At 39.6% G+C, this 24,488-nt stretch overlaps 1 protein-coding gene across 2 annotated transcripts in view; it reads left to right on the forward strand.

Annotated features, from left to right (window-relative positions):
- The first annotated feature begins 23,487 nt into the window (after positions 1-23,487).
- Positions 23,488-24,488, forward strand: part of rapgef2a (Rap guanine nucleotide exchange factor 2a) — a 38,344-nt gene continuing 37,343 nt past the window's right edge. Inside the window, exon 1 of one of the 2 annotated variants that reach the window (XM_084103552.1) lies at positions 23,488-24,218. In XM_084103552.1, coding sequence (XP_083959678.1) covers positions 24,135-24,218 — 84 coding nt within the window. In that variant the 5' untranslated portion in view covers positions 23,488-24,134. The remainder of the gene's footprint in view (positions 24,219-24,488) is intronic. The other variant, XM_084103551.1, reaches the window with a different exon arrangement.

Below are 24,488 nucleotides of genomic sequence, written 5' to 3' on the forward strand. Positions count from 1 at the left end.
TGAGTGTACTCAACCATAGAGAGCTGCTGGCTCCAGGAGGAAGGATTCTTGGATACCAAACATCGCAACACTCTTTCCAAATCTTGGTTGGCTCTCTCGGTTTGGCCATTGCTTTGGGGATGAAACCCAGAAGACAGACTGACACTCGCTCCCAGTAATTTACAAAACTCTTGCCAAAATTTGGACACAAACTGGGGCCCCCTGTCGGAAACCCAGTCCATCGGGAAGCCATGTAAATGAAAGACATGGTCTACGACAGCCACCGCTGTCTCCTTAGCAGAAGGTAATTTGGGTAAGGGAATGAAATGAGCCGCCTTCGAGAACCGGTCCACTACAGTCAAAACGACCGTCATGCCCTGGGAGGGCGGGAGGGCGGTGATAAAATCTAGCGCTATGTGGGACCAGGGTCTCGAAGGGACAGACAGCAGTTGGAGTAACCCATCTGGGGGTCGATTGGAAGTCTTACCAGTGGCACAAACCAAGCAAGCCAAGACAAAACTGCGAATGTCACGAGCCATTAATGGCCACCAGAATCGTTGCCTGACCAAAAAACTGGTACGATTAACCCCTGGATGACAAGCCACGTTAGAACAATGCCCCCACTGAATAACGTCGGACGGTAATCCCTCCGGCACAAATAATCGATTCGGTGGGCCACCGGGCAGGGGCGTTACCCCTTCTAAGGCCGTCTTGACCTTCGACTCGATCTCCTATGTGAGTGTGGAGACAATTAGGGTCTCTGGTAAAATGCACTCGGGAGTGGACGGGCGTTCGGAATGGTCAAAAATACGCGATAAAGAATCGGGTTTGATGTTTTTGGAACCCAGGCGGTACGAAAGAGAAAAATCAAAACGACTGAAAAAAAGAGCCCACCGAGCCTGCCTGGAGTTGAGTCTTTTGGCGGTTCTGATATATTCCAAGTTCTTGTGATCGGTCCAGACGATAAAAGGTACCCCCGACCCTTCTAACCAATGACGCCACTCCTCCAACGCTATCTTGACTGCCAACAACTCTCTGTTACCAATGTCATAGTTACGTTCGGCAGGAGATAAACGAAGGGAGAAAAACGCGCAAGGATGTATCCTGTCGTCTGTGGAAGAACGTTGGGAAAGAACTGCGCCTACCCCCACCTCTGACGCGTCGACCTCCACCACAAACTGACGTGAGGGATCAGGGGCTATTAAGATGGGAGCCGAAACGAAGCGACCTTTCAGTTTGGCAAATACAGCCTCAGCTGTATCGGACCACCTGAACGTAGTTCTGGGGGTGGTCAAGGCAGACAGAGGAGCGGCTAGTTGGCTGAAATTGCGAATGAAACACCGATAGAAATTGGCGAGTCCCAGAAACCTCTGTAGGGCCTTACGGGAATCTGGACTTGGCCAATCTACCACAGCCTTAACCTTAGGATCCATACGTACTCCCTCAGACGAGATGATGTATCCTAGATAAGAAACAGACTGTGCATGAAAATCACATTTCTCCGCCTTGACAAAAAGCCCATTCTCTAGCAACCTTTGAAGTACTCGTCGGACGTGCTGCACGTGTTCCTGGAGAGAAGATGAAAAAATCAATATGTCGTCCAGGTAGACATATATGAACTGATCTACCATATCTCGCAGCACGTCGTTGACGAGTGCCTGGAAGACCGCTGGGGAGTTTGACAGACCAAAAGGCATGACCAAATATTCAAAGTGCCCCCTGGGGGTGTTAAACGCAGTCTTCCATTCATCCCCCTTCCTGATGCAAACCAAATGATAGCCATTCCGTAAATCCAATTTTGTGAAGACTGATGCTCCCTGCAACCTCTCGAAGGCTGAAGACATCAACGGCAAAGGATAAGTATTCTTTACCGTGATGTTGTTCAACCCCCGGTAATCAATACAAGGTCGCAGAGAACCATCCTTCTTGCCCACAAAAAAGAACCCCGCCCCCACGGGAGAAGAGGAAGGCCGGATGAACCCGGGAACAGAAAGCGAACCCTGGAACAGAAAGCGAATATAACTTGCCCTTAGGCGGAGACTTACCTGGCAGTAAATCTATAGCACAGTCGTAGGGACGGTGCAGAGGAAGAGAAGCAGCACGGGACTTACTGAACACCTCCTTCAGGTCGAGGTACACAGCAGGCACGTTAGATAAATCCACTGCCTCCTCCTGAAACACAGAAACAGATACAGACGGACAAGCAGACAAAAGACAAGACTCATAACACTGAGTACTCCATGCGGAAATGGAGTGCTGGCGCCAGTCCACCCTGGGGTTGTGTTGTGTGAGCCAGGGGTGACCAAGAACTACGAGTGCCAGAGGTGAGTCCATGAGGAGGAATGACAGAGTTTCCAATTGGTTGCCTGATGTGGTGAGTGTTATGGGTCTGGTGGTGAGTGAAATATTGGGGAGTTCTTGACCGTTGAGGGCGTTGACAGAAATGTTATGAGTAAGTGAGGTGACAGGAATGTGAAGTCTATGAGCGAGCTTATGGTCCATAAAGTTGCCCTCCGCCCCCGAGTCCAGTAAGGCTTGGCAGTCGTGTGTACCGGCTGCCCATCTCAATCTTACCGGGAGGAGCGTGGATGATGATGATGAGGTCTTCTCGGCGGAGATTTACTACCGGGCTTGGCCCTTTTACTGTACAGGCGTGTAGGAAGTGGCCCACTCCCCCACAGTAAAGGCAAACTTCCTTCCTTCTCCTCCCGGGAAAGCCGAGCTATCCCTACCTGCATGGGCTTGTGATCGAAGACGGGGCTGACCGTGTCCCCGCTGCTGGTCCGTGGATCTTCAGTGCCTCCAGGTAGTCGATTCGGAGGAACATAACGTTCCATCCTGGAGAGTCATGCATCTACTCTTAGAGCCAGTTCGATGAGCCTATTTAAAGTCGTGGGAAGGTCCAGCGCGTAGATCTCCTTTTGGACACGGTCAGCCAGCCCACGCAGGAACATGTCCCACTGCGCCTCCTCGTTCCATTGGCACTCGGCCGCCAGCGTGCGGAATTCGATGGAGTAGTCAAACACGGAGCGATCTCCTTGTTGCAGGTCGGCGAGAACCCTGGACGCCTCTCTTCCTGCCATCGACCGGTCGAACACACGCCTCATCTCCTCGCCGAGTGCCTGGATCGAGGCGCAGCATGGATCCTGATTCTCCCACACCGCCGTTCCCCATAACACCGCTCTCCCAGTCAGCAGCGTCAAAACGAACGCTACCTTCGATCTCTCGTTGTTGAAGGTTCGGGGTTGCAGTGAGAAATGCATGGACACCTGGTCAAGAACTCTGCAGAATCTGCAGAAACTGGGTTCTCCTGAATATGCCTCTGGTACTGGTAGACGAGGTTCCGACTGGAAGAGCGACTCCGGTGGTGTGGGCTGAACTGGCGGTGTGGGCGATGCAGCGGGACTCCTCAGATGTTGGAGTTTTTGGGTAAGCTCGGACACCTGCGATACTAAAGCTTGTACGGCCTGCCCTGTGTTCGCGTTGCTCTCGCCCTGTGTGTCCATCCGAGTGATACTGCGAGCGATGAATTCGTCAAGGCTGATCGTGGGACCAGCTACTGCTTCAATGATCTGGTCAGATCGTTCTGTCATGAACAAGAGCGAGATGCAGGTAAAAGATGTTTATTATAAATAAACAGTGAAGGTCAGGTCTACACAAACACGACACACAGGGCAGGCGAGTGACGCAGGGACCTCAATGGGCAACCGGGCTGGTGGTGGATGGCAGATGAGTGAGAAGTCCGTAATCCAGAATTGCAATGATGACGACAGGAATCGAAGACATAAAGAGACAAATCCAAACTGGAACGAAGATCATAAGAGGACGCCAAACAGGACAGGAACCAACACCGGTAGACACCACAACGATCTGACAACACAAGACACCAGTCACTGAGAATATAGAGAGTTGAGTGGAATCAGATGGCGCTGATGATCAGCGGTAATCGGAGGACACACCCACACTAATCACATGCACAATACACAATCACACGAGACAAGGAAGTGACAGCGAATTCATGAACCGTGACAGTTGCTTATTTGGATTGTTTGCCCGTGTGTTTGACCCTTTGCTTGTTAGATGGTTTACGATTCTGGAATGTCCCAATAAAGCTGCATTTGGATCTTCAACCCAAATCTCGGACAGTTTGTAACAGCACTATTAATAGAGGTACTCTCAGATTTATAGTTGTTAACATAGTTCTCCCTGTTGTCTAAATATTATCTAAATCAGCTGAGAACCAAATGCTGTCCAGTTTTCTAGTCTTGGAGTATATTGTGGTTGACTATCTAAAGCCGGGTTCACACTGTACGATTTTGCCACGATTTGCCAGTCTGAGACTCATTTTGCAAATCCTAAAAGATTCCTCTGATCCTAGGCTAAAATCTGATGTCTCTGATCGTTAGTTTGAAATGTTAACTGACAGCCGATCAATGAGCACTCACAGTCCTGCGTTGTGACTTCTACAACGACCGTCAAAATGGATTCCATTCTTGAGTGTGAAAGCCCAGAGTTCGTTCCAGAGTGTGATATCCCCGAATCTGCTCCAGAGAGTAAAACGCCTGTGTCTTCCGCCAAGATGGCCGCCATGCCTGGGTCTTCCACCAAGATGGCCGCCATCTTTTGATCTCTTTTCCTGTTCTGTTCATGTTTGTATTTGTTTGTTAATCTTCTGTTAATTGGTTCAGTTCTCCTCTGCCCCCTGTCAGTTTGTTTCCATGGTTACTAATTGAGTTAGTTCTGTTCAGGCGTGTCTTGTTAATTTACCCTCTCTTGTTTGCTGTGTATTTAAGCTCTATGTTGAGTCCTGTTCAGTGTATTTCGTTGTCTGTGTGTACCTTTGCTATAGTTCCTGGATGTTCTGTCCCTTGTTTTTTGAAGTATTGAGTATTTCTGTTAGTTTGAGTTTGTCATTAATAAAGACTGCTACACTAAGATACAGTTCCATCTCTGCTGCAACCAGGACTGTGACAGAAGGGAAGATATAAGATTGATCTGTAGATGTATAGTGTGCAATTATCTAAATTGTTTTTTAGAAGGGACTTTGGAAAAATGCCTGAAACGACAGAGTCATTTTCTGCACAGTTCTCTTTCTAGACATTTAATCTCTTTTTAAAGAGGATTCTGGCAGTGTGTCAAGACAGCAGGTGTATGTTTTTAAAATGCCACACCGTTTCATCCAGTGTTTTGCAGTCAATTGCCTGAACATCAGTCATACTGACTGATTTATAATATTGCTGTGGCGGGGGCTGTTTATCCCATGTGCTACATGAGCACATGCTGATCCTGCTGACAATCCCATATAAGAGGTGTGTAAACAAACTATCTGTGATGCTAGTATACAGACATGAGAGATATTGGGTGGAGATTATAGACAGTAATCTAGACTAGCATTTTTGATTCATCACAACGATGAGAGAATTGAAACATGTATCTTGAACTGTTTGCTATTGAATTAACTGATTGTTAAAATGACTCAATTGAAAGAAGATTATTTACAAGCGTAAAGGTTATTTTCTTTATAATGGCAATAAAATGTTCCCAACAAGTCAAATAGGAACAGGATGGAAATAAAGAGCTAGTTAGGTATTAAGTCAGCTCATATGACGTTTAGATGGTTACTTGAAGTTCATTTTTATATTTTTTGAAGTATAAAGATATTTTTATTTAAATGTACAATAATCTTGAGGATGGAACTAATACCACAAAACATCACTGAATTCATAAAATACATTGCTAATTTTTGTTTTGCTTCCAAAAAATATGTGAAAAGGGTATTAAAAAAGAATCTGGATTATTTCTTAATAAATTGGCAGTTTTGTCGCAGTAGAAATTACCCACATATTGCAGGTGGGCACATAACTGGTGCGCATGCATGGTAAAACTCAACGATGCGCACCTGAAACGTGGAGGGAAGCGCTTTTGCTTACCAACATTTTTGGGGACACGGACACGTTTACTTACTGGAGTAGGATTTTTCTCTATCTCTGGAAAGATAGCAATCATGATTAGGGCAGCACGATAAAACGTTTTAGCATCGAAATCGCGCGATGTGCGTATCCGCAAAAGAGTCACATCGCAGGTTGTGCGATGTCATGCACGTAACGTTATAGGGGGGGATCTTAGTTGACTGGTTTCGGTTCGGAACGCATGTAATTAATTGCAAAGTTTACCCATCATAGAGTGAAAGTTTATCATTTGCATGTGTTTTTAAGTCCTGTCAGTTTAAACATCAAGCACAACAACAAGACTTTGTGGCGCACACAGAGCCACGTGACGCAGACAGCACGTGAACGCTGAATTCAGGCCTCTTCTCTTCTCTTGAAAAATCTAAAAGAAGAGAATAGATTTTTATTTTTATTTTAAATTGATTTTAGATTTTTTTTTAAATCTCAAATGCCTGTCTTGGCAAGGATCATCACAAACACAGTCGGTTATGCTCTAAACAAGTTTCTTTTGAGAAAGAAAACGGATCTGTGCATTTGTCTTAAATTGATAGCAGCCTAATATACCTGCAGCTGTTTGTTAATCCAATGTTAATCATACAACAAAAGAGAAAGAGAAAATCACTTTTATAGCTTTAACACAGATAAATTGTATTAATTACATTATATTTAATTTATACAGTAAAGACTAGTCTTATTTTACATTTGATTATTCAATGTCTGTACCTGAATACAAAAAATATAAAGCATTACTTATTTAATTTGTGATGACGACAGCTTATAGGATAAGTGTGCTGCATAAAGTGTGAGTACCAAGCAGCATCGCAGGCTCCCTTGAGAACCAGACCAAAAAAGTTATGTGCACCCCTGCACATATGCCAGATGAACAGACATGAACATATCCAGCACATAATGACACTTCCTCAAATTAAGTAGGGCCACACACACACACACACACACACACACACATACACAGGCACAGTGATCAGACAGGAAACTGAACACACCAAACAAAAAGAGGGTGCTGGTATTATGAAAGCACTGTCTCTTACGATGCTAAGTAGCCCATTTGAATTTCCTTTTCTCAAGTTTTCCCCCTCTCTGTCCTCTTCATTATGAGCTCACTTCATTAAGATTGTTTCTAATCTCTCTGGTTAATAATGTTGGACCGAAATGACTAGCTCTCTCACAGCAGCCGCAGTCTATAGAACCTTTATTCATCCACTTCCACACAACATCATTACAAATCCTGGATGTAAAATGTGGAATTCTCTTCAACGGTACAAAAGGAAGAAAGAAGAGAACTCACAGCAATGCAGACATTCTCATTTTGTGTGTTACGTCTGTTGTGTTGAAGCACTTGCTCTAATGATGGCTCCCATGTTTCTGTTTCTTTGTCTGGCAGCGAAATTGAGAAAAAGGCTGCTTCCAAATGCTCAAAGGAGTGGTTCATTCATATTTTTCAAAGTGGAAAATAATGGCTTGTATCGTTAAAGCTTTGTTGTTGGTTGTTTAGTTTTTGCTCCTGAAAGAACATAATAAAGTCACATACAGTCAGACTAGCAGTCACTGATTAACATCTTTTAGCACTCAGAAACTAAAGTAATAAGCATTTCTTTAATAATGCATTTCTTTAACTGGACCTCTCCCCCTCATTGTGCATCAGTATAAATTACAGTTGGCTGATGTGGGCATTAGCAGAGAGATCTCTCAAATGTACCCATGGAGGGAAAACTGATGCTTAAAATGTCTGTACGTACGTATTGGTACATTCTGACATTACTAAATTACTTGCTTTTTTTCCTTCTAGCCAATAAGGGTGTTTCTTCAGCTTAGCTTGGCTGAGTAGGGTATGTTGATATTTATGGACTTAAATTTAAATGAGCTTACCAAACAATCTAAATAAGGCCTCTTATCTTAAAGTCCCCCCGTAGTCAGAAATGTCATCACTATGATGTATAAAAGCTGTTTTATAGCATGCTGATATCATAAAACGCTAATTGTAATTGATATTTATAGTTCATAATTGCAGCCTTAAAGTCCCTCTGTAGTCAATCATTGTATCCCTTAAAACTAATCTTTGATCACCAAAATGACATATTTAAAAGTTTTTCAAAAATTTTCTTCATGCCTTAAAATAGCTTGAATGTAACTCTACACCCTTGCCTCATTTAGTATACACAGTTCTATTAATATGCAAATTAGCCCCGCCTCCACTCACTCACACCAGGGCTGCGTTCAGCACCGACAAAACGTTGCACAACGTTTTTTAAACAGAAACGGTGATGCGTTGAACACACTGTTCTGATGACACAAGAGTTGCAACTATGGCAGCTGAGAAGGCCATTCTTTGTGTTCTTTGTGAAGAATTTTCGGAGCCTGATGAAGTCGGTATAAATATGTGTTTAATTCTACAAAATATGCCTGATGTTACAGTTACTGCACTTGCCGCCCAGAACAAAAGAGAACATCCCAATCGAGTGAAGGGGTTGCTGAAACTGAAGCACACATCTTACCTAATTCAGACTAAAACACATCTATTTAGCCTCACATACTGACTTTATTTGTAGTTCATACTGTTTTAATACCCTGCATTTTCTTTCTCATTTTTAGGAAAAGCACTTAATTACCATTGTTTATTTCTATACCAAATGTCATACACTTGCAATGAAGCTAAAAATATAAACAATTACATCATTATGTTGATATCCTATATTTTTACAATAAAACTTACGACAAACATGTCTTCTAATATCCTCAGTTGTTGCGTATACCGAGCTGCATCGAACACATTTGTAAATTACTTTCCTTGAACCCATTGTGCGAGTTCACTTTAATACTGCGTGCTTTATATACATGTTGCTGCTGATTGGACTGCAGTTCTGACACACCCACCAAACAAGAGAAAACGTATCTCAAACCCCGTTGCACACCGGTGCACGCCGTTTCCAGGAAACATGACGTTCAACCCGGAAACCGTAGCAAAACGTTGCGCACCGTTTTGAACTTGAACGTGCCCCAGCTCAGAGATCCACTCATTGACGTGATTGGTTACAAGGTTTGTGACATCAGAAACACCAGCGATTTCAAACCGCGTTTTTCAGACTGTCTTTGGTCCACTGCAATTTAAAGGAGAAAATACTCGTGGTAAGCAATGGTGTTGCCTTATGCATTTGCACATGGTTTGTCTTAATAGCATATTAAAAACACCACATAAACAAATATCAACACATGGGGGCTTTAAAACCAGTCTCCAGTCTACCCGATTTAAACCTGAATGCAGTCCGTGTAATCCCATAATGCCACATCAAAATGAATTATTGTGAACTTGCATAAGCTACAGTGACAACACCTCCTACAGGTAAATTTACATATTGACATGGAAATATACTGATAACAACTGAATACCTGCCAATTAATGAGAGATACATTAACTGAGTGAAACATACAGTATTTTATACAGTATTATAAAATAACCAATTATACAGTATTTACTAAATTTTTGAGCATCTGATTTGTTTTTCTGATTTGTGTTTCCCAGAATAATACGTCTCATCTAGATGGCGTCTATGTGTGTAAATGTGGGTATATTTGTTTTTGGAGGGACTGTGCATGTCAGGAGGTATGATAAAGTGTGTTGTTCCTGGCACAGTCTTAACATTAAGGAAAATGCTTGGATTAAAATATGTTTCATGCTACTGCACAAAGATGGACTTATATGGTTGAAAAATTATTGTCTCACATAAAAATGTGGCCTTACATGTTTTTGCTGGGACCTTGCAATGTAGTAGTTAAGCTTTATCAGGGGTTAGAAGCAGATATCAGCTAATCTTGTTATCATCCCCAGACCCTTTACTGTGTACTATACAGTTTTTTATTGTGTAACAATAGCAGAAATACTATAGTGTGTAACACCCAACTTTATCTGTCAAAGTCTGAGACGAATTCAAATTAGTAGTATATTTAGTCCTATTTAAGTCGAGAACAAAAGAACAAGAACAATCAAATGATTTACTGCAAGTCGCAATATTTATGGTTAGTATCATCCATTGATAGCCTGGAAATCCAGACCAAAATCTGAGAGATTAATGGTCTGGCATCGACTAATGAAAATCGGCCCGCTCGAGGGGCGGCACAAAGCATGCATTTGAAAATCTCACTGCACGCAATTGGATAACATACGACCAGTCACAACAATAAGCCCCATACGCTTAGCTACCAGCGGAGCTAACTGGTAGATTAGACTCTTGCCGTATCCGGTCGGCAAAACAGCAAAAACGGCCTTCTTGCAAAGGAAGGATTCGAGCGCCGTCTTTGGTTCCTCTTTTAGATAAAAAGCCAAGTCTAACTCGTTCATTAGCCGCTTTCCGACCGGAGGAACCTTTTCACAGTTCCTAGAACTATTGGCTAAAGTACCCAGATGTCGGCGTGTTCGCACCGCAGGAACTAGGAACGATTTTAGTCCTAGGAACTCCATTTGGAGGAACTAATTTAGGTCCTACTTCAGAGTAGGGTCTAAACCAGCACTATAGGAACTACCCGTGACGTTAGTGTATGCTGACTGACTGAACGCACACGGAACACCAGCACCCGCCATTTTTAAAACAGCTATAATGTAAACACACAGATTATAGCCTATATATTTACTCCAGAAACTAACTATACAACATGGAAAACAGTGATAGATGGGTCTCTAAACCTTTATGCTTTAGAGAAAATCCAACGCAACTTTGAGGGGACCAAGCCAAACATGATTATGTTTATCTGCCCAGCTAGCAACACTGGACATCAACCACACCACACGGCATAGGCTAATAACCTTTTTTTCATATACTGTCTACTTTCTATAACAGTTCTATCTAATAACATATTAAACAGTACTGTTAGACAGATCGCTAACTAATAAACTCAGAGAATGCGAGCATTGTTTGCTCTGGCGTTCTCAGCGCCGCCAAAATAAAGGTCCGTCGCGCCGTCAAAATAAAAGTCACCGTTCTTGCGTCACTCTCTACCCCTCCTACCAGTTCCTATGGCCACTTGGCCAGTGCGAACGCAAACAACAAAACCGAGTTTGGGGGAGAGTAGTTCATAGAACTGTTTAGAAGTGGACAGTTCCTATAACTAAGTTCCTGTAACTACTTGGTCGGAAAGCGGCTATTGTAGCGGCCAAAGCCGTTTCAAACAACTGGTGTTCGTCCATAGGCATTTTTTTTTTTTTTTTTTTTTTTAATGATATAAATGTATTTTTATTTTATTTCCAATTAATATAAACTTCATATATATAAACTTTGCTTACACCTCACAAAATTTAAATTGTTGCAAAGCCCGCGCAACAACCTGGCAGAATTATTATTATTTTTTTATTTTTTTTATTGCAGAACTTACACATAATTACAAGCTCAGGGAAGTGAAGCAAGGTTGTATCTCTTACAATGAACAAACAATGAAACGAAGAGAGAATAAATAAATAAAAAAATAATAATAAAAATACATAAATATCCTAGATTTGCATACAGCATATTATGTAATTATACATACAAGAAAAGAAAAGAAAAGCATAACAACAAGGTTAAGTCATATCTTTGAATAAATCATCATAATGCATCAAAAATTTTGCACTTTTTTTGTTATTTATAAGTCTAAGGGATGAAATAAAAGAATTAAGGTCAGCCAGAAAAAGAGGGAAGCTCAAAGGAGACTTAAGCCATTTTTGCTTGTGGATGAAGAATTTTGCATATAAGATAAGGAAATTAACAACATGTTCAAGGGACACCCGCTTTGGGTTTTCATAATAAAAGATAATCTCTTTAAGAATGAAGGTGTGGGTCACATTTGTAGGGCCAAAAACAAAAGCACTTAAATTAGCCCAAAATCTATTGGTTACATTACACTCACAAAATAAATGGGGGACAGTTTCCTCAACAAAACCACAAAAAGAGCAAGTCTCATCAATATCAGAATATTTAGTAAACAAATATTTAGAAAATTTAGTTAACAGGATAGATTTTATGAAGGATTTTATAATGAATTTCCTTAACTTTGTTGGATACACAAAATTTACTAGGCAAAAGTCAGGCCTTTCTCCAGATTACATTTGTTACAAGGGATCCCCAATAGAATTTCCCCCTTGGAGTAATCTTTCTCTTCATTTGAAAGATTGTGCGAATATGTCTGTTGTTGCATTTTCGATCTAAAAAATCTATCTCGCCCAAGTGTAAAGCCGGATAAACACTAATACCTTTACTGAAGTTAAGGTGATTTTTAATTAGTTGAATTAAGCCTGCCGGAATAGCTTTTATCAAGGTATTATATTCCTTTGGTGGGACTGGAAAGTTATGGTGATTCAAAAATTGCTTGTAAGTTAGAATATGACCAGAATCATCAAAGACAGATAGAATGCAATTAAAATTATTGATAAACCATCTAGGGAAAAAGAGAGATTTATTTCTAACGGTTATATCCGCGTTATTCCAAAGGAGAACTTTGTGGGGGGAAAAGCAATGGACAAAAAACAATTTCCACGAAAGAAGGCATTGCTGATGAAAGTTAGATAAGGAAATGGGTAACTTGCTAGGTAAAAAGTTACACTTTAATAGGAAAGACAGGCCACCCAGTTTATTGAAGATATTATTAGGAATGAAATACCATAATGACACTGGGTTCACAAGGCATCTTTTCAGCCAGTTTACTTTAAAGGTGTTGTATCAGCAAAATCTAAAAAGTCAAGGCCACCTTCACCTCTGGAATTAGAGAGTACTTCTTTTTTCAATTTGTGAGGCCTATTTTTCCAAATGAAATCCAAAAATATTTTGTTAATTTCCCTTATAGCTTTATCATTGATAAACAAAGAAAGAGCAGGGTATACAAAGCGAGAGAGCCCTTCCACCTTAGATAAAAGGACTCTACCGTATAATGAAAGATCTCTCTGAAGCCAGATGTTAAAGACGTTTTTAGTTTTTGTCATTTTATCAGAAAAGTTTAAAAGATGTCTAGAAACTGGATTTTTAGTGATATGGATACCTAGATATTTTACACAGTTTTTAACTGGGATCCTCTCCAATGATGTCTCATCTATATCATGAATTGAGATAATTTCACATTTCGAAATGTTAAGTTTTAGACCCGAAGCACATGAAAATTGTTCCACCAATTCCAGAGCATTAGGTAACTGTTTTTTATCCTCCAAGAATAGTGTGGTGTCGTCAGCTAACTGCAATTTTAAACTCTCGATCAAATATAGAGATTCCTATCAAACTTTCATTTTGGTTAATCCTTAGACAAAGTAGTTCAGTGGCTAAAAGAAATAAAAACGGGGAGATTGGACAGCCCTGTCTGACTCCACGATGGATGTCAAACCTTTTAGATGTATCAAAGTTAACGTAACATAAGATATTAACACTGAGCTGTTAATATCTCTATAAAACATAGTTACAGTATCAATAAATGATTTACCGAATCCAAATAACTCTAGAGTGCGAAAAAGAAATTTGTGTTCTAAGGAGTCAAAAGCTTTTTGAAAATCAAGAAAAAGTATGAGACCATCTGAATGAATTAAATTAGAGTAATCTAGCACATCTAATACTAACCTTATATTATTAGATATGTGACGGCCTTTCATAAATCCCGACTGAGATTCTGAAATAATGTTATTTAGACCAGTACATAATCTTTTAGCATAAACAGAGGCTAACATTTTATAATCTAATGTTAACAGAGTAATAGGCCGCCAATTGTCAATTAATAAAGGGTCCTTGCTTGACTTGGGTATAAGGGATATAACTCCCTGTTTCATTGTAGAGGTCATCTCTCCCTGACTGATGCATTCCTTATACATATGAAATAAAGGTAGTTTAATGAACTCCCAAAAGTGAAGATAGAATTCTACTGAAAGCCCATCAATACCAGGGGATTTACCTATTTTCATTGAGTGCAGAGCTTGATTAATTTCATCTATTGACAAATCAGCATCACAAATTCGACTAAACTCACGATCAATAATTGTAATACGGTGTTTAATTGTATCAATAAATTTTTCACAGCTGTCATAGTTAAATTTAGATGTATAAAGATTGCTGTAAAATTTGCTAACAAATTCTGATATTTCTTTTGGGTCTTTAGAGGTAACTGACTCCATCGATGTTAAGTGCTGAAAGAGCTTTCCTCTGGCCGTTTCTTTTTACCAAGGCAAAAAAATAGCTAGAATTCTTTTCCCCCTCCTCAAGCCATTTCGCCCGAGATCTAATATATGCACCTTTGGCCAACTCTAAATAAGCTCTGTCGAATTCCAGATTTAATTTTTTTATTTCCATATCTTCTTCTTCTGTAATCTTATCTTTAGCTAGTAATGCATTAAGTCTATTAACCAACTCTGAATCAGTTTTATGTTTAATATTTTTAGGTTCCTTACTTCTTTTAACTGCAATAAATCTAGCTTTATATTTAAAGAACTCCCAATTTTTTTTATAATCTCTGGTTGATCCGGTAAATAATTCTTTGGTAAGATTGATGATACTATTATTAAATTGTTTGTCTTGTAACAAGGTATTATTAAGTTTCTAATAGCCCCTCATTCTCGGGTTATCATTGATGTCACTCAATTTTATTGCAACTAATTTATGATCTGATAAGGGGGCAGTGACATGAGAAACATCTTTTACATATTTAAGGATAGAAGATGAAATTAGAAAAAAGTCAATCCTGGATCTAAGATATAAACTTCTATTGGACCAGGTAAAATCTTTTGTAGAAGGATTAAAGAACCACCATGCATCAGTAGAGAGAGATCAGAGCACAGGGAAAAAATTAGATCATTATTCATCCTGCTATCAAGTCTAGGGGGGTATCTATCCAGGTGATCGTCCATACATTCATTAAAATCTCCCCCCAAAATAAAATAAACATTATTATATTTTTTGTGTAACTTTTTAAGCTTGTCCACTAGATGAGAGAACATTACTCTATTGGATGCAGGAGAGTTGTGTCCATATACACAACAAGCTATAAAGGTGGCGTTATCTTGTTTAATTACAGCACAAACCCATCTGCCTTCATCAGAACATACAGTTTCTAATACAGTCCCTTTAAATCTATGTAACATTATAGCAGTCCCAGCCGAGTGGCTGCTGCCATGGCTAAAGAAAATTGAGCTTCCCCATTGCGTTCTCCAAAATTTAACATCTGTTTCCCCTGAATGAATTTCTTGAAGAAAGATAAGATCAGCTGCACTTCTTTTACAAAACAAAAAAATTGCTTTTCTTTTCAGATTGTCCCGCAAACCTCTAACATTTAAGGATACAACCGACAAGGAGTGAAACGAATACTCCATAACAAGAACCCCTAAACAAAATGAGAAAGAACAACAAAAATATTACTTTCTTTAGACTTAGCTACCAGAATGTAAAGGGAGAGGTGGATAATAACCAAAGCACATCGTTATCGAGGTGATAAACAAATAAGGAGATTAATAGTAAAGGTAACAATAATTAAAGAAGAACAAAAATAGTTACCTTCCTATTTGTGCACAACTTAAAAGTTTTTGCACAGTTTATATTGTAAGTCGTCAAGTTTCATCTTTTCGATTTTTGCATGAGAAAAGTAACAAGTGCAAGCAGCAACTTGGCTTACACGACATCAGAATAAAAGATTTGTTTCCCATCAATCAAAGCAAATGAGTTGCGAAAGGTTGCCTTCTTGCCCTCCTCCCTTGCCTTCTTCACAAGAGGCCACAGCTTGTCTCGCGCTGCTCTATCTTCAGGAGACAGCGGCTCCGAGAGACGCAGTTTATTGTCGGTTAGAAACTTGCAACCTTTAGCAGCACTCCAAATGATGTCACGAATGCGGCGCTGTGAGAAGAGAATTATGATCGATCTGGTCTTTCCATCCGTCCGCTTCGGACCCAGACGATGAACGACATCAACACTGTCCTGCAGCCCGTCTCCGACTCCAGGAGCAATCTTCCCTAAGATGTTGAGGATCACACCTCGGACATCCTCATTGTCTTTTTCCGCAACGCCGTGCAACTTTAGAAACCATCGCCAACTGTAACGTCTACACTCCTGTACACTTGCTTTCAGTAATTTGTTTTCCTTTCTCAGAGCGTGGACCTCAGATTCCATATGATCGAGAGCCTCTTTGTGCATGCCAACATCCAAAATAAGCTGTTGTACCGTCGCTGTTAGACTTTTGACTTGTTTGGAAGTTGCCTCGGTGGTAGTTTCAATCGCCGAAATCTTCTGGAACGTTTTGTCTAATTTAGAATCAAACTCATGAATAGCCGCCAAGACATTCTCATTACCGTTTCCGTTAGATTCTGCGCGTTTAGTTTTTTTAGCAGCTGGCTTCTGAGAAGTATCCAAGAGGGATGTGACAACAACCTCATTGTCGAAATTTGGACATGTGTCAAACCACTGTGATTCGGTATCTTTCTTAAGTTTGAATCCAGCACTACTCGAGGCTGATGCTGAATTCTCAAATTGATCAGTTGAGCCAGAAGCGTCGGAAGACATGTCAAGCCAAACTTGTTTAACTTTCTTCTTGCCTCTTTTTCCCATGCATAAAGATGTCACATCAGAATCATATAACTTTTTCACATATTTTTTCCACGTTATCACCAGTCCGATGAATAGGTTATATCACCACTTCACCTTTATTTCCCTGAAGAGCAAAGAAACACTACCACCTACACCGTAGCCATCTTGGCCTCACCTCGTCCATAGCCATCTTGCAATGTTTACTAATGACTTTGACGTCACAGCGCTGTCGTCATCTGTCATCTCGCCTCTGGCCCGCCTATATCAGATAACCCGATGTGATTGGTGCAGCTCGGATACAGGGGCATATTTAATGGGCATCATTACTCGATGCCAGAGTAAACTCGCTGAGCAAATTCAACTTGTGCTCTCGCCAGAACTCTGGATTTCCAGGGTATTGATCTTCACTATACAATCAACTAATTAATTTTTATTTATTTATTTTCATTTTTATTCTTTATTTTATAGCTATTTTATCTGCTTTTTGAATCTGTATGAATACACCTACACTCATTTGCCCCTATGACTGAACATGAGGTTATCAACCGATATTGTTTTCAGAAGATGCCAAGGTGATTATAATTTACAATTAAATGTCTGGAGCAGCAGCAGAAAGTAGTGAGCATGTTGCATGTTTAATAAGGTTCTCTGAGGAAGACACAAATGAGGAGATGGTTTTTCACACGTCTTTGAAGTGGTGCCCAAATCACAGACCCAGCTCATTATTTTCATATACAACCAGCTCAGCTGCTCTTGAGGATCAAACACGGTATGATTCAAATCCTTCAAAGGGGAAGTCAGGTTTGCAAAGTCCTTTTATAAGGTTTAAATGTCCTTACATTTATTGAATAAATTTCATTTATGTACTAAAATGTGTGCATTTATATGCACCACATGACTGAACGTAAGTGAACACACCATTTTAAATGGACAGTTTTGGCTTTTACAGAAATTCTAGTAGAGACGAATGTGAAAGGATTTAGTACAAGCTATTCTCAATCAACAGCATTTGTAGTAAAATGTTGATTACCCATGTTTTCTTAAAAATAAAGATATATATATATATATATACATATATATTAGAGTATATCAGTGTTACAGTAAGGCACATGCAATGAATGGGGCCATTTTTTGGAGGATTTCAAAGCAGAAATGTAAATCTCATAATTTTATAAAAGCACTTTAATTCTCTAATTCTTTTGTTAAAACTTGTTTTATTGAGCTGCAAAACTGTTTAAATTCTTTAGCCGTTTTAGGGTTTTCAGGGTTTACAGACAGTGCTCTGTTGTCATAGTGGTGACATTTTATACAACTTTACACAGAGATAAATACAGCAGAAAATAAATATTTTGAAGAATGTCTCAGTGTGTTCCCTTTCAGTTGGTCACATTCGACGGTACGCCGACGTAACAAGGGTTACATACTATGTAGGCTAACCGAGACGTTTTTAGTGGTTCAAGCACGTAGTGCTGAAACCCTGTTGTAATTGTTAGAATTTCCAAGGATCAGCATTCTCCCCTAAAACATGTCTTTGATTTGATTGGTGAAATTTTCTGTTTTGTTTGGATTCAAACTAGTCCTAGGTTTTTCTCCCGATCGGAACCAAACCAGTGCAAAATGGACATTTTGATTCACGTCCGTGATGGGGCGCCAAAACAAGATGTTTTGAGTGAGCGGCCAAAGACTCTCCAAGGATCACATCTGTAGAATTGCAGAGGTTAGTAGAGTCTTTAGGTCAGGAAGCCTAAAAAAAAAATCAAGCAGCACCTACATCACCACATGTTGTTTGGGAGGGTTTCAAGTAAAATCCCAAAACAAACTCCAGCATATTCCGGTGTCAGACACGACTGAAACTTCAAAAGGGACCGGATTCTATGGGCAGATGAAACTAAAATGGAGCTATTTGGCAGCAAACCCACCAGATGGGTTTGGTGCACACAGGGATAAAAAGTACCTCATGCCCATGGTTAAATGCTGGATCTTTAAATGTTGTGGGCCTGTTTTTTTGGGGGGGGGTTTTGCTGGAGGCATCTTGTTCAGATACATGGCATCATGGATTCTAGCAAATATTTACAGATAAAAAATCTAAATCTCACGGCCTCTGCTTGAAATCTTATAATGGGCCGTGGTTGGATCTTCCATCAGGACAATGATCCAAAACAAACATCAAAATCAACACAAAAATGTGTCACTGAGGACAAAATGAAGCTTCTGCTATGACCATCCCAGTTCCCTGACCTGAACCCTATAGAAACTGAGTGGGGTGAACTGAAGAGAAGAAGCACCAACATCTGAAGAATCTGGGAATCGGAAGGATCTGGAGAGATTCTGTATGGAGGAATGGTCTCTGATCTTTTGTCAGGTGTTCTCCAAACTCATTACTCATTATAGGAGAAGACTCAGAGCTGTTATCTTGGCAAAAGAAGGTTGCAAAATTATTTAATAAAAGGCCAATGATTATTTTCAATTATTTTACTTGAATGAAAGGTTAGATTTTTGTGAATTTTTTTGAATGAAAGATCAAAAGGATAAACAATGCAGATTTATTTTTACAGCCATCTTTGATCATATTTACCAGGGGTACCGATAATTCTGAACGCAACAGTCAGTCCTATTGACTTGAAAACTGGTATGTCTTTGTCCAAGGTTCTGCGATTGTCTACGAGGACATTCGTGTATTTCGAAAAACACGGCCATGGCCGGTGAAGTTCGAGTGGCTGTCAGACAAGGTTAACGGAGGCCGATCGGAAACAAATCTAGCTGGGCCTTTTTGACTCACAGCCTCAGAGGCCTGTGAGAAATTCGAAAGAAATTGGCCACCGGGGGCGCCTTCGCATTTTTCATATGCGTAAAGGATTGTATATCACTTGTTTTTTTGCACATGCCTACGACATTCATATTGTATAGAACTCCTCATTCTGAGCAACTTTGTTGCCGCTGTCAATCGAATCGTTCGTTAAATAATGGAGATTATTTCAAAAACCTACTTTTGCAAACTATTCCAAGGTTTTTGGCTCAACCTCGATAACTGTTGAAAAGCTTTAAAAACATATATTTCCAGAGTAAATTGCCTGTTTTGGCTGTAAATTGAGAGATCTATGATCTGATCTGTAGATCTATGATCTAGGTGGTTATAGGCTTGCTAAATAAAACAATACCTTTTTACACATTGGCTTAAAGGCCTTAAAGCACTTGAACCCCGATAATTGCTGCGTGCAGCTATATATTTCCCCCTCCATATACAATAAAAGTCAATGGGGTGCAATGTTGTTTTGGACCCCGCTGACTTTCATTGTGTGGCTGAAAAAAAAAACAGATTTTGTATTTCACAATAAAAATAAAGTCACTCAGGTTTGGAATTGGACCACACAACAATGTGCCATTCAGGTTTCCAAATACTTTTGGTCATGTTGTGTTGTGTATAATATGAGTCCGATGACAATATGATTGTTGGCATTGTGTGATCAGTCCATGTGCAATTTGAAGATTTTGCAGGTGTTTGTGTCTGTTCGTGTGTATGATACATCAAGCAGTGCTGCTATGTGCTCATCTTCAGAGACTAATACAATTAGACAGAAGAGTGACAACAGCTGTTGAACAACAGAATAAGACGCACACACACACACACACACACACACACACACACACACGCCAAAGTAATTAATGGAAGCACAAATGCATTTAAGGTGGCTTACTGAAATTAATGCTGCGTCCTTCAATCATTAACTGTGTGTTTGTGTGTGTGTGCGTGTGTGTGTGTGTGTGTGTGTGTGTGTGTGTGTGTGTGTGTGTGTGTGTGTGTGTGTGTGTGTGTGTGTGTGTGTGTGTGTAAAACGTCAAACCTTTTTTTCCCCTATAGCAATCATTCTACCATCATTACTGTAATAAAATCAGAGAGCAGTTCAGAATAATGATGAAGGAACCAAACCACTTTTATACATTCACTGTCAATATTTGCATAATTGTACCAGGATGGAGAGGAGGATATAGAGAAAAAAACACATACAGTATAGGTGGGTGTAGTGCTGCTGGCATATACAGGATGACGCAATTAGATTTTGTATGTTGTTTAGTTTTGATTGTGGAAGTAAATTACAGGATGAATAAAGGTTTGAAATAACACATGAACATTAAGCATACAAAAGCAGCAATAAATCATAGCGCAAACAAGCACCTATATACTTTCACACCGATACTTTATATACCCACACCCATGTTTTCATAACGTAGCTTTAACCATCTGGCCATATAGATTAGATAGATAAAACAGCAATATTTTCAGGACTTCTTTGTTGCTAAGGGAACAAAACACTAGCACACTTGGTGTTAGTCACAGACATATAACACCCATCGTCATGGCCGTAATTAGTGCCCTATATAGATCTTTGTACACACATGTAGGTGAAACTTGATTAGGACTGTTACACATACCGAATAATTTCTGTCTGCCCTGTTTTTTTCTCAACCCCCAATCCTTTCATCATCATGTGCGTGTGTGTGTGTGTGTGTGTGTGTATGTGTGTGTTTCTGATGCTTCCCTATCTTTGTTGTAGATATAGGCTATTACTCTTCGTGACCTCATGATTTACATGAATCCTCTTTTCCATCTATGTACATGCAGTGTGAGTGCTTTAAAATACCCTGTTTATGAACACTTAAATTGATGCATTGCATCACATCTGTGGAGGTGTGTGTGATGTGTGATTTGTTTTTGTCTGGGTGCATAACTGGATCCTGATCAATTCTGTATCACTTTAATAAGATGCAATGGGGAATTGTTGTTTTCTTGAAAATTATCAGGCTACAACATCGCATTAAGTTATATTTAAAATATTAACATTACATGATTTTATTTAATGAGTCTTTAAAATCACTTCTAATTTCTTGACAAGTTGTTTTTTTCTCTCCATATTTTTGCTATAGGCCTATTTGTGTGGATTTTCCATAATTTGGCTAGCCAATCCTATAAACACACACATATTTATTTTGCTTATACTTATGTAAGTGTGGACATATGTATTTCTATTGTTTTATAACTAATTACTGTAAAATGGCTGTGGACTAAATGGTCCCTAACTTTACCGCTAAAAAACTTTTCACTTAGAATATTAAAAGATAACTTTATCTATGCTTTATTTGTGTACTGTTTTTGTTTGTTTGTTTGTTTTCTAATTGAGGGAAGTTTTGAAGGGCTTTTAATTTAGTTCACTTCTGGGAAGACATATGTAGTACTACAGTTAAATAAATACTGTACAAACATTGTAAATATGATAATGTACATGAGAGATTGCACAGGGGTTCCCATCTTCATCAGCTGAACCCCATTTTAAAATATGCAAATTAATTAAAATGTAAATTATTTAATTTGAGTACCTCCTGTGATTTTTTTAATGAATAAACTGTAATAATAATGTTTGGTTCAATTCTGTATATAAATTGTAGTAAATTTTTATTTTATTTTATTTTACACATTTTAAAAATTATATATATTTTTTTTAAATATATATATATTATAATATAATATCATATATAGGAATTACAATAATAATATGTGTAAATATGTTTTTCATTTATTCGGTATTGTCATTTCTATCACAAGCTCTTGAATTCAATTCAATTCACATTTATTTGTATGATGCTTTTCACAAAACAAAAAAGCAGCTTTACAGAAAAATGCATGTTTCAACATTAGAAACACAGACTGTGTCAAAGTATTGTCCAAATGTCAAAAATGTACAGTAAAGATAATAAGACTACTAAACAAATCATGCACTTAGCTAGGCTATATATCATTCATTGAGCAGAAAAATTATCTAATTAAAGCAATTATTACAATTTGTGATCATAATGATTACAATAGTCTATTATAGAAAATGTAGCATTGGTGCGTGTTGATTCAGGGTTTGACACATCTGAAGTCCTCGCAGGAGATGGTGTCGTCTCACTCTCTTCAGAGGTGTTGGGGCATCTGAAGCCTTTGTAAGAGGCTGGATCCAAACTGGAGCTGACGTAGGCTAGTCTCTTATGAGACGGGCCTCCCAAGGAGACAGAAAAGCAATTTGAAAATAATTAGCTGCGTAGCTGCTGCTGTTGTTCAGAACATTTCAAGCAATAGATAATCATGTGCATTTCATCTGATATAAATGGAGTACAAGGTTATGAGGTGCATTAGGCGTGAATGATTGGCTAAAGAGTCTCATTCTCATTTAAATTGGGTGAGTGTGTCTGAGCCCTAAACATCATCAGGAAGGCTATTCCTATAGGAGCCAAATGCGAACATGTCCTCCCTCCAGTTTAGTGGACTTAGATATCCTAGGTAGGCTACTACCAAAAGTCCAGAATTGTGTGACCTTAAACTGAGCGTGATGGATTGTAGGGTGATAGAACCTTCTGCAGTTCCCCCATGGACCTCTAGTGTCTTGCGAGCGGCTGTTCAATGTAGCCTACAGTTATCTAGCTCGACCTGCCGGTCGTTTTTGGTATTGGTCAATCAGAAGCTTGTGCAAATCTGTCAGCTGGCACATTTTCACTTCTATAAAACTCTTTCATTCTTAGTAAAATATCATAACAGTAAATTCGATATGAACTATACTTAAACACTTAGGCCTATACCAAATTATAGCTTCAGTAAAAGTTTAAGCATGTTGCTTAAAATGTTCACATCTGTCTAAAATTGTATATCAATATCAATGCTCAGCACAGGCCTACTACTTAATAAGAACCATAATAATATTAGCCTGGCCCTAAATGAATAATAGGCTAATAGATCAAAAAAGCCATTTTCTGCTTGCTGTGTCACATATTTCATTGTGCTCCCATGTTTTTAGGTAAATGTCATGTACATCTGATTGTTATTATTGCTCCAAATAGTTAAAGTATTGGATCAGTTGTGTTTTTCTCTAAGTCGGAAAAAATGAGACGTGTTCGGGTTTTGTAACGCTCGTTGTTTTCCACTGGTCGCCGCAGTGCACCATTACCACAGATCTAGGCTACCTCAAAGTTAGTCTGAACTTGTTTGTCCACTGGGTGCGCTAGAGGTCGGCCATTTAATGTCTTGCTTTCAAATCTTGTGAATCACTGCGTTGTCACCGGTCCAGTTTCACCCCGCCTGCCAGTCCGTCCGGTGTCCGTCACACAGTCGCTATGGACGCACGTCAATTTGTTAAACTTCTCCAACTTGGATTATCGGACGTTTAGTATCGGCTTCCCCTTTAACACGACTGAAGAGACTTGCCAGACGCGGAGCGATGAACAGCAACCCCGAAACAACAGAGTTTACGCCTGTATAACCCGTGAACCTCTATCCGGACACAACACAATGCTCAGACATTTGTGGACGTGTGTAGTTGCTTTATAGTTGTTTCAGGTTACTCGGCAAAAACGGAATTCTGTTAGGCTGTCGTCTTTACGCACTCCTTGGAAAGAGGTTATTGAACGCCGTAAACTTTTGAGGTGTACATATTTGCCCCCCTGTACGCCGCCGCTGCGAGGACTTACTGTTACCCCTGATTTGAATACAACTCTAGCCCGGGGCTCGGAAACTGGCCCACTTCGAGATATTTTTGTCTTTTAGAGAACGTAGCCTGTGGGGTTTTACAAATGACGGCTCTGCTTAAAATGAGTCGGAAGCGTTAGGGGAAATGTACGAGGTTTGACAAAGGAGATCTTTTGTTACATGTGAATGCACGCGGACAGAATGGCGTCATATGTGGACAATAGTTTTCGGCACGCGATCATGAAGAATCCTGCCGACAGGACGCAACAGGTAAGATACAACAACTGTACCAATGCTGCCTAGACATAGCATGTATGTGATTATTTACTTAGTTTTGCTGCTACACAACAGCCATAATGTCCATCATTGTTTTGGGAAACTGTTGAATTTCTAAATAAAGCATTGTATGCAACTCAAACTGACTTAGAAGGTCTCAAGACAATATATCCCCTTAACTCAAGCTGGTTTACAACGTTTAAAGGGTTATACTGCTTAAACTGATTTAAAAGTAGCCGTAAATCGGTTTATACAACTAGAGAA

Source organism: Abramis brama (genome assembly GCF_963993115.1).
Source record: "Abramis brama genome assembly, chromosome: 2".
Classification (NCBI taxonomy): Eukaryota; Metazoa; Chordata; class Actinopteri; order Cypriniformes; family Leuciscidae; genus Abramis; species Abramis brama.